General features: G+C 31.5%; 2 protein-coding genes across 2 annotated transcripts in view; both read left to right on the plus strand.

The window, feature by feature from the left end:
• The window catches only part of LOC111685540 (A-kinase anchor protein 13), a 62,057-nt gene that overhangs the window by 41,373 nt on the left and 8,184 nt on the right, over positions 1–12,500 (plus strand). The gene's annotated exons all lie outside the window — the stretch shown is intronic.
• LOC124420979 lies at positions 1,633–4,024 on the plus strand. The gene is made up of 3 exons (XM_046955578.1): positions 1,633–1,711; positions 1,775–2,540; positions 3,910–4,024. The coding sequence occupies exons 2-3, from the start codon at positions 1,777–1,779 to the stop codon at positions 4,022–4,024; spliced, it is 879 nt and encodes a 292-aa protein (XP_046811534.1). The 5' UTR covers positions 1,633–1,711; positions 1,775–1,776.

The raw sequence follows: 12,500 nt of genomic DNA on the forward strand, positions 1-12,500 counted from the left end.
AAATTTTTGAGATACTCAATACTCTAAAGAAACAGCGGTTGTTGCTGCTAAAATTTCCCTGGAAAGTTCTCACTATGGAGGATTTTATAATGGTGACAACACATTCTTCGGTGCTTTTGCTGAATATATAATGTTGAAGAATCAATTGTAGATTATGAAAAAGAGACAAACAAGAAGAGAGGAGGACGAAAAAAAGTTTTCATTTAAAAGTGAAACAAAAAACTTTAGATCGATTTCAAAATAATGAAATTATCAAATAAGCATAATAATAAACAATAAATTAATTAACATGCTATTTATAGCAGCATTGAATGGGATATTAATGAAAAATTCCGCAATGAATGTAGAGAAGAAAGAGGTGGTATTAGAAACAATAAAAATACCCATATTCTATGGAGATATGGAAGAATTATACTCATTTCACAATATGTTCAATCGATTTATTTATATGAGTCAGAGAAGAATAAGCTCTGAAAACAATGGGAGATTTGAAAACAAACAGTCGAGATCTTTTAACATTCAGAGTATTCAACAAGAATGGGACGAGTGCCTTACTCGTGGTCTCTTAAGCATTCACTGGTAAATTTTTGAGATACTCAATACAATTCAGCTCTCTAAAGAAACAACGGATGTTGCTGCTAAAATTTCCCTGGAAAGTTCTCACTATGGAGGATTTTATAATGGTGACAACACATTCTTGGGTGCTTCTGCTGAATATACTGTTTAAGAATCAATTATAGATGACGAAAAAGATTAAAGAGGGAGTACTGGTGCTGTTTTGGAAACTACAGTTGCTGTAAAGGATGCTTTAAAAAACATACACTAATCATCACTAAAGAATATATTGATATACAAGTAATTGAAGACAGATATTATTCATTAGATCCTATAAAAGAAGTTTCACTTGATAAGATTGAATGCACATTAAGTTGCATGAGGTCTTATCATTGTTCTAGTTAGTTTTAAGATTTTTATATTGAGTACTTAAGATTTTAATTTTGAAAATAAAATCAATGTCTTACAAACATTCAACGAGTGAATTACAAAACACTCACTAGTAAAGGATTGTTTTACTTACAAATAAAATAATTCTTACAGCTGATTTCAAGAAAAAACTCAACACTGAAAGTATGATGCTAATAATGACGTGGAACTTGTCAAGGAAGAGACTTTAGACATCGATAATGAAGGAGGTGCTGATAATGAATTAAACGAAGATGTTGATGACGTAACATTTTCTTAAGCAAAAAAAGATGATAATCCAATCGATATAAATAGGGGTGCCAGACGTACTGATTTTAGCAGTACACGTACTGATTTTTTTCAATTGTACTGTTTTATTCACAACACCCAAATCAGTACGCAAATGTACTGCTTTTCACAATTTGTACTGTTTTTGTACTGTTTTTTTTTTTTTTTTTTTTTAATGCAACAATAAAAAATATATGTCTTTTTTAATGCAACAATACTATTCTAATATTTTAAAACAACAAATTTTGTTCTGTGTTCAAAAATCTGCAGATGTTTTGAAACACCCTGTGGTACGAAAACACATCATTTATTTGCAACATTGTTATTGTTTTGATGTATTCATATTTTTAGAGCCAACGGAATAATTTTTGACAAAAATTTATAAAAAGTTCAAGATATTTTAAAACAAGTTAAAAATATATAAACATTTTCAAGTTACATATATTATTTAAGCAGTCCAGTAAGATAAATTAAAATTAATAGTATAAGTATGCAGTGTGTATTTGAAAAATTTCCTTTTTAGAAATGGATAATGAAGAAATAATTTCCGATGAATCTTTGTCGGATAGATCAACCACAGATGTAGAAGAAGTAGCGTCCACAACGAATCATAAACGAAAGAAACAAGTTGTCATTCGACGTAAAAACAAATTTAGTGATAGTTGGAAAAACAAATTTAGTTGGGTAACCAGAACTAACAAGGAATCCATGGCCAAATGCATCGTTTGTGGTATTTGTTTTTCAATTGCAAATAGCGGTATTACAGGTATCAAGCGCCATATGAAGACAGCAAAACATATGCGGAATTTAGGAAGCTATCAACAGAAACCTGTAAGTCATTTTTTCAACAATAGTTCGAATAAAGAAACACAAGGAGCAACAGAGGCAAGTTCAATGGCAGAGGCAGCTTTTGTCTATCATACCATCACACATAGCCACAGCTACCAATCCGCAGATTGCAGTAATAAGCTTTTTAAACAAATGTTTCCAGACTCAAATGTAGCTTCTACTTTTACATGTGGTAAAACAAAGTTGTCGAAGATCGCTACTAACATTTTGGCTAAGTATTCTATTGAAACCGTACTTAAGGACTTGAATGATGATCACCCTTTTTCTATATCAACCGATGCGTCAAACAAAGGAAATATTAAAACATTTCCAATTGTTCTCCGATACTTTTCTAAGCATACGGGAGTAAATACAAAACTTTTGAACTTTTATGAGTCAAATTCGGTTATTTTAAAATGGCGGCTATGGAGATATGTAATGATGGCGGATGTTGAAAAGATGTATAGACAAGTGAGAGTTGCAGAAGAAGATCAAAAATATCAACACATATTATATACTTATGAGTATAAGTTAACAACAATTACGTACGGAACAGCCTCAGCTCCATTTCTTGCAGTGAGGGCGTTATTTTATATTGCTGATACCTGTCCAATTCCGGAGATTAAAAATATTATTAAAGAACAGTTACTGCAACTATTGTAGAAGAGACGACCATAAATCCATGAGTGCAAAAAGTTCATAGCATTAACGGTAGTAAACCGAAATTTTTGGAATCGACAAGCAAAAAATGTGTAATATCTGCCTAAACCATAGGATGGATAAGAGATGCTTTGCGAAAATAATAGGCCAAGTATGTGAAGGAATGCATCATACACTTTTACATTTAAATTGTGTAAAATCCACAGGAACAACAGCAAATAAACACATGGCCTTGAAGGTGGAGTGGTTGGAGTTTCAAAATTGAAAATAAAATTAACAATAAAACCACGATTATAGAGGATGTAAAGGGAGCACAACCAAATCATTCGTTGAAATTCATTATTTACCACGAATGGAACAACTTTGTGTTTGTGCTGATCCATCACTAAATAAATCAGATAGAATTGACATCATGATTGGCATGAATATCACAACCGACATAATTGAAGATGGAATATACCAAAGTGATGGTATTTTGGAGAAATTCACATTCTTTAGATGGCATCGTGAATAAGAAGAAGAAACTACATAACAATTCCGAAGACTACGAAGAAGTTAGAGATCTTCAAACACAACAAGAATCGAGTGCTTTACAAACAGTCGAGGTCTTTTAACATTCAGAGTATTCAATAAGAATTGGACGAGTGCCTTGCAACCACTCGTGGTCTCTTAAACATTCACTGGTAAATTTTTGAGATACTCAATACTCTAAAGAAACAGCGGTTGTTGCTGCTAAAATTTCCCTGGAAAGTTCTCACTATGGAGGATTTTATAATGGTGACAACACATTCTTGGGTGCTTCTTGGGTGAATATACTGTTTAAGAATCAATTATAGATGACGAAAAAGATGAATGAGGGAGTAATGGTGCTGTTTTGGAAACTACAGTTGCTGTAAGGGATGCTTTAAAAGAACATACACTAATCATCACTAAATAATATATTGATATACAAGTAATTGAAGACAGATATTATTCATCAGATCCTATAAAAGAAGTTTCACTTGATAAGATTTTTATATTGAGTACTTAAGATTTTAATTTTGAAAATAAAATCAATGTCTTACAAACATTCAACAAGTGAATTACAAAACACTCCCTAGTAAAGGATTGTTTTACTTACAAATAAAATAATTCTTACAGCTGATTTCAAGAAACAACTCAACACTGAAGGTATGATGCTAATAATGACGTAAAACTTGTCGAGGAAGAGACTTTAGACATCGATAATGAAGGAGGTGCTGATAATGAATTAACCGAAGATGTTGATGACGTAACATTTTCTTAAGCAAAAAAAGATGATAATCCAATCGATATAAATGTGTTTAAGTTTTTAGTTTTATAAATAAATTTAGTGTCTTACAAACATTCAACGAATGTCTTACAGGCGTCGCAGTGGAATCCTGTGTTCAACAAGAATCGTACGAGTGCTTTACAAACAGTCGAGGTCTTTCAACATTCAGAGTGTTTTACAAAAATTTAACGAGTGCATTACAACCACTCGCGGTTTCTTAGGCATTCACCGGTAAATATTGTACTTTTTATATACAAGTACAATAGGATCCAGTGTTCAACAAGAATCGGAAGAGAGCCTTACAACCCTAATAGTGAAGGAACTAATGAAAATTCATCGACACTAGAGACGCATTTGAAGAAATTAGCATCCAGAATGTATTCAGAAAAGATAGATAAATTAGCTATCACAAATAGGCACCTGGGATAGGCACCTGGATGCCGGTCTAAGAAGAAAAGGCAAAGATACAAACCCATTACAATACAATTTTACAGTGTATGAAAAACACTATTTACTAGAACTAGAGAAGACTAAGATACTTGTAAATAGTGTTGGAGATAAAATAGATTTAAGTGTAACAAAAAAAAAAAAAACATTTCAACATTTGTTTCTTCCAGTCGGATCAGTGACCTATAGAAATCACTAATGGCGTTGCAGTGGTATCCAGTGTTCAACAACAATCGGACGAGTGCCTTACAACTACTTGCGGTCTTTTAACATTCAGAGTGTTTTACAAGAATTTGACGAGTGCCTTACAACCACTCAAAATTAGATTAGACTAAGATTCTTGTTAATGGAGTTTAGTGTTTCTTCGCGTTGGATCAGTGATCTATAGAAATCACTGTTCGGAAGAATATAATAAATATTAATCAGATTTAAAGTGTTGATCATGGCTTACAACAGTGATCAAATTAATCTTAAAAACAAATGTAAACATAAAAAAACAATTATTCGAAATCTAAACAGATTCTAATTCTTAAAACAAAATAAATAACAGAACAAGAAAATGTTAAGTCAAAAACCAGCAGCAAGTGTGGCAACATCTTTAATTTCAAAACAAATCGATCAAATGTTCAAAGATTTTAGAAATGGCGTTTTGAAATTTTCTAGCTACAAACTCAGCTGATAAAAAGAAAGCAGACGAAGAAGAAGATGGCGCGATAATAGCCACAAATGAAGAAGATCTTAAAGAAGTCGTGGAGTATGAAAACTGCAGCTGCAGTTGGAGTATGAAAACTGCAGCTGCAATTGAAGCTGAAGAAGTACTTGCGGAAGATAACGCATTTGGTTTGGTATGTGGTTAAAGGGTCGATTATCGATAGCAACCAAAACTTCTCTGTTGAGTTGTCTGAGATGTTTTAAAAGCAATTTTGTTTTTTTATTTCTAATCTGTCAAAATAATAACAAACAATATCGATAACTTTTTGACAACTAACTAAAGTTGTTATTCATAATACCAAGTTTAGGGGCAATTGCGTTGACTGCTGGCAACGCAAGAAAACTTTAGTTGCTATCCATAATCGACCCATAAATGTATATTATATGTTCCTGTCTTTTTTTAAAACAACAACAGACGAATTTAAAAAGCAGTCAGCTGTTTTAGAGAATAATAACACAAATCACACAGATGCTATTGTTGAAGCGAAATTTTGACGGAAGATTCCGCTTAAGAATAAACGTTTTTCACAGAAAGTGATGATGTTTATACCGATTACTGGTTAATAACGTATATGCCAGTCATCACTGAAAAAAGGCGTTATTAACACAGTAACAGAAGCGGATCAAGTTCCTTCTTATGTAAAGGATATAAAATTGAAGACAAAATTACATTATAGGATCCATTCTCTATGAGTATGCAGATATTCTAATGGGTATAGTCCCGGAATATTTACATTTATACATTCCAACAGACAAGTTCTGTGAAGTTAAGAATATTCTTATTTACGGAAAATTAAAAGGGGGCCATTAACTAAAGAGTACAAGCTTACTTTATCACATGGCGTTCCTACAGTTCATCCGAATGCACTTATTTATGGCATAAAGGATCCTGCAATCTTCGAATAACCATTAATGTCAAAATAAGTTTAGCTTTTTTTTTTGTAAAAAGGAACGTTTTCGAAAATACTTTTAACTTAACACTAAATCCATATATGATTTCTAAATTATTATATATTTACTTATTTAAATCTAACAATTAAGACGTTCTTGGTATTATGAGAAGTTGTAATTGCACTTCTTTAGAAAACTAACGTCACAAATAAGATTCGTATACCTTCGGCTTGGTTTAAACATTTGATATTAATGCTGAGGGTTGCTGCTGCTGCTGGATTAAAGGAGGATGACAAAGATGTTGTTGATGCTCCTTGATATATGATGCTGTAGTATTAAACATTTATTTTTTGCCTAAATGCAAAGAAATAATGTTGACTATATGTGAAAGTTGCAGAGAAATCGGTGCGCAATTCCAAGATTATGTTTGCAGCTTTATTGCGAAACGTTTATGGATGATGTATAACGACTGGAGAAGTGACAGTGGCGTGAATGTGTGGTTAAAGGTGTTATGGAACTGTTTATAGGCCAACTTAAAAGAAAACATTTGAGTTGTACTTGCAGCTGACCAGGAGCAAGATTAGTGGTAATGTTATTTTACACCATTAACCCGAGTTTTTGTAACATTTGTATTAGAATAGTCGAAAATTTATATTGCTCTTAACTCATGTAAATTAGCCCCTTTATTCGAATCATGTACATCATTTTCCTGTTTGAGGTTTGTAAAAGTTTTGTGGATATGTTGAGTGTAGTAAATGAGTAGTCCTTAACCACCATTTCCATTTTGCTTTGCCCCTTTTTTCATCGAGACCACCAAAATTTTTACGTTCTTATGGGCAGGGTAGGAGAGTTTCTCTCTTATTGTGGCTAGCACGGAAAGATCGTTTGTCATCGTCTTCTTTGCTGAAATGAAAAGAAAATTAAAAATTTATTTACTTTAGCGGGAAGAAAATCAGACTATAGACTAGACTATAGACTAGACTATAGACTAGACTATAGACTAGACTATAGACTAGACTATAGACTAGACTATAGACTAGACTATAGACTAGACTATAGACTAGACTATAGACTAGACTATAGACTAGACTATAGACTAGACTATAGACTAGACTATAGACTAGACTATAGACTAGACTATAGACTAGACTATAGACTAGACTATAGACTAGACTATAGACTAGACTATGAACTAGCAAATAGACTAAATTATAGGCTGGAGTATAGACTAGAGTATTGACTAGACTATAATCTAGACTATAGAGTAGACTTAAAACTAGGCTAAGATAAAGACTAAGGACTAGGTTATAGACTGGACTATAGACTTGACTTCAGACTATAGTATATATTCTTTTTTATAGTCTAGTATTTAGTCTTAACTATAGACTAGACTATTGGTCATAATTTTAAAATAATGACTTAGAATATAAATAAAAACCATAAAATTCTAGTAATTGTATATTTTTAGGTTATTGAACTTACAATTATAAAAGTGTTTTGACACTTGAAATAAGAAATAAAATGTCAAAATCCAAATAAGTATTGATGTTTAACGGTCTTTTTTAATGCAAAATATGAAAGTCAAGAAAATACGTTTTTGAAATTGTATACATATGACAGCAATATTGAGAAATTTTTTAAGTGTTTTTCAACGTTTATTCAAAAAAAAAAAAAAAAAAAAAAACAGCAATAAAATATAATTCTAAAGTCCAAGTATTAATTGTGTTATGAGGAAAATTAACCCACATATGGCAAATGTGTGTTGTTCGACATTTGCCACTTATAACATGAAAACTAATTAGATTTAACTTTTTTTGGGTTTTTTTGAATGAAAATTGTAAAGTATGTGGAAAATAGCCATAAAATATAGTTCAACATACATATTTATTAGTTAAATATTTAAATGTACAGCAGGTAGAAAATTACTATTTTACCTACTACTAGACTGAAGTGTAATTCAAAAACAAAATCGTTAAAAAATAAGAATTTGATAATAAATGCTTGCATATACTCCAGTTAAAACTCCAATTGAGACTCATGGAAAATTATCTTATCTTAAAGGCACAAGCTGAATTGAATGTCCCCTTATCTGTATCTGACTTCTAAACGTTATCTTTTACTTGCAGGTTTGAAAAAAATAGAAAATGTACTAATTATTCCACTTATATTGAGTAAGATTGAATCTATAGAGATGTTTCTTTGTAATGTTTGTAATCTCTTATTATGTTTCTCTCTAATTATGTTTTAATTGGACAAAAATCCAAATTTTTCAAGAAAACTTATCAATGAATGTTTGGTAAATTTCAAGCCAATTTCGGACATCGTCATAACGTGGACTCGGTTGTTTACCAAGAAACATAGTTACCATATAGTCTAGGTTATATGATAGACTATAACCATGATTATAGAGTAGACTAAGGACTAGTCTATAATCTAGGCCACAGAGCAGACTATAGTCTAGAGTTTACAGCAGACTAGAGCTAGACTTAAGCCTGACTATAAACTACACTAAGGAACATACTTTAGACTAGACAATAGTCAAGACTATAGAATAATAGACCAAACAATGATGTATATTATAGACTATAGATCTTAGTACGGATTATAAACCAGAATTAGTATAAACTATTAACAATAACTCATACTATAGTTTTAACAAAAGCAATAGTATTATATCGCTTATAGACAAGTCTGAAGTATAGATTATAGAAAAAAATATAACTGAATATAAGCCATAAGTACTATAGTATAGACTATTTACCAGATTTTAGATCATACAACAGTCCAGTTAATACACAATATTATAGACTAGTCTATAGTATCTGTTATAAACTAGAATCAACTAGTCTAGACAATAGAACAGTATATAGACCAGACCATACTATTGTCTAGATTATTGACAAAATGATTTTTCTAGTCCAGACTACGTGTCACACTATTTTAAAAACTGAACGCCAGTCTATGGTAAAGACTAAAGACCAGACTATGATTATAGTCAAGACTATAGTCACGATTATATATCAGTCTATAACCCAGAGTAAAGTCTATATCATAGACCAGACTATGTACTTTTATAGCGAATTTATTTGTCAAATATCTTAATTCCTATGAACATAAACATTTTCGGAATAGTATCTCTAGGGACTGTAAAAAATCAAGAAACTTGCTTCATATCTACGTTATTTATGGCCAGAATTTTATGATAATTTACAGAATAATGCAAAAATGTTATTTATTAGAACGACTCAGAGTTATAAACATAATGTCGAACTCTTCCCCATATAATTTTAATTTTTTATAATGAATTTAAATCGTTTAAAGTTTTTTAATTGAGTTCGACAAGTCCTTTATTAGAAATGAAACTTTTTAAAGGATTATTTTTATCAACAACTTTCACAACTTTATATTTTAAATTAAACTTACCATTTTAAAATGCACTTTTGTTAAAAAATGAATTTCACTTCAATAATTGTAAATATGCATTTCTTTAATTATTAATACATTTTTGTATTTTCACAAAATCGTTCAATAACTATTTGTATTTTAAAATTTCTTATTTTTCATTACTTTTTAATTATTTTGTCACTCTTATTTAGATAAAAACGTCTTTTGTGTTCAAAGCAAAATATTAAACTGTGATTTCATGTTGAAGCTCACATGCAGCTAAGCCGCTCATGCATTGCATGCAGTTACTTATTTAGCATATGTATACATATGTACACATGTGTTTGTATATAAATGCATTAGACTCACATTGTGTTTACAGTTAAATACATAATACAGGGAAACTATGTAAGGAAGGCCACATTTTACCAAAGAAAACTGCAGGGTAAGACAGATTTTTACCATGTATTGGTAAATACGTTATATACCGTTACATATACCCACATACATAAACATATATTTCATTTGTACTGTAAACACAATCTCAATACGTGAACATGTACTAATTAGTACATGTTTATCGCATCGTAGAAGATTCATTAAGACGATTATGTAAAGATTCTGTTTATCGCATCGTAGAAGATTCATTAAGACAATTATGTCAAGACTCTTTTTAACACATCGTAGAGGATTCATAGAGAAGTGTCTCGGCTGTGACACAGTTACTCTTACTTGCGTTAAACTTTCATAATTGGAATACGATATCGTGGAAGATTAATTTAATCGCCAGCTCCAATCGCGGAAGATACTTTTTTGAAAGAAAATGCAGCATTTGGAAGATTGTTGGCTGATTAATCAGTAAACTGATTCATTTTTGACTCATGTTGATGACCTTAAAGTGATATAAGTAAGCGCTTAAAAATGACTCGAAAATGATCCCGATATATGATTGAAAACTGAATATTTGAAAAACAATAACGAAATGTGTAGCAGTCATAAATTGATGATGATGGTGTTTAAAATATGATGGCTTTAAAAACTTATTTTGTGATCGAATTTCACGCAGTTGGAAGATCTAAAATTGTTCATTATGCAATTGTTTTTGTTTGTAATGAAATAGCAACACTTACACTTAAAAATGATTCAAAAACGATTCAAAAACGAGTCGAAGCTGATTAGAAATGGGGCTCAGAAAATACTCTTTTGGAAGAGTTAGCAAAACATTTTGTGTGGCCTAAAATGAGTTCAATTCTCATATCGTTTATAAAATTAAATGTATAAGTATTTGAATTTTTGTGATATTTATATAGGCCGCCGAATATGGCCTTTAATATACTCATATCTCGACAAAAAGCTGCAAAACCAAGTTCTATACTAGCCTTGATGACCCTCACGATTTCTATAATAATAGGTCCTCATATGACCATATCCCCTATAAAAAGCGCCCATCAAAATTTCACTTAAAAAAAAACGGCTTAAGTATGTATATATGAGGCAAGGTACAATTCAACTAAAATGCTTTATTATGACAACTAAACCACATTTTATTTTTGTAAAAGGTGTAGGGTGGTGGGCCTCGCCCAATATGTTTTAAATATAAATAAGTAACAAATATTTTAGATCGTTACGCACAACGATCTGAGTTGAGTTAAATTCCCGATACTAGGTTGATTTTGAAACTTTCTATAAATTTTAAAAAATATGCCAGAAAAGTGCAAAATGATGAAAATTGGAATAATTAGTTTAATGTTCAAGCTAAAAACGAGTTGTCTGGAGATACAATCTGAGACTCAACAAGTAAAAGTACTATTTTCGGCTATGTCGAATCTAATATACTCACCATCAAACCGTTTACCGTAAAACGGTAAAAACCATCAAACCGTTTACCGTAAAAAGAATACTCTTTTATAAACATACAGGAGATATTACTCATCAAATATATTGAAGAGGACCTTATATGAGTGGAAATTTGTCATATGAGCGTTAAAGTAATTATCTGGAGGCAATCTTATATGTGGGTAGGGTCGATTATGTTCCGATCCACATAAAATTTGCTAGAGAGGATTTTACTCGTAAGAGACTTACTTATGTTAAATTTCATTGCTATACTCGAGTTTTTAAGCCAATAATGAGCGTTAAAGTCGTTTTTTGAAGGGGGACTAATATGGGAGTAGGGTCAATTATGGAGCGATCCACATAACATTTGGTAGAGAGATATTGACTTACTTATGTGTGTTAAATTTCATCGCTATATTCGTATTTCAAAGCCAGTAATGAGTGTTAAAGTAATTTGAAAGGCAGATTTTGGCTCGCATGGAACTTATGTATGTCGAATTTCATCGCTATACTCGTATTTTGAAGCCAGTAATGTAGAATTTCACCTTTATTTTGATTTTACGAAGGGGACCTTATATGAGGGGTAGGGTCAATTATGGACCGGTCCTCATAAAATTTGGTAGGGAGATTCTGGCTCATATGAAACTTATTCATGTCGAATTTCATTGCTATATTCTTATTTTTAAGCCAGTAATGAGCGTTACAGTGATTTTCCGAAAGGGACCTTATATGGGGTAGGGTCAATTATGGATCCACACAAAATTTATTAGGGAGATTTTGGCTCATATTAAACTTATTCATGTCGAATTTCATTGCTATATTCTTACTTATTTTTAAGCCAGTAATGAGTGTTATAGTGATTTTCCGAAGGGGACCTTATATGGACCGATTCTCATACAATTTGGTAGGGAGATTTTGTCTCATATGAAACATATTTATGTCGAATTTCATCGCTATACTCGTACTTTTAAAATCTCTTTTTCGGGGGTCCACTTGTATGGAGGCTATCCGAACAATTGGACCGATATTTCAATATCAACCAAACCATATTTATAGAGAATATTTATGGAAAATTACAAACCTCTAGCTCATTCCGTTTGGACTCTATTGAGCTTTCAACAGACAGACAGACAGACAGACAGACGGGCATGGCTAGATCGTCTTACAATTTAATAAGGACCCAGAATATATATACTTTTGT

The sequence above is a fragment of the Lucilia cuprina genome, chromosome 2 (genome assembly GCF_022045245.1).
Source record: "Lucilia cuprina isolate Lc7/37 chromosome 2, ASM2204524v1, whole genome shotgun sequence".
NCBI lineage: Eukaryota > Metazoa > Arthropoda > Insecta > Diptera > Calliphoridae > Lucilia > Lucilia cuprina.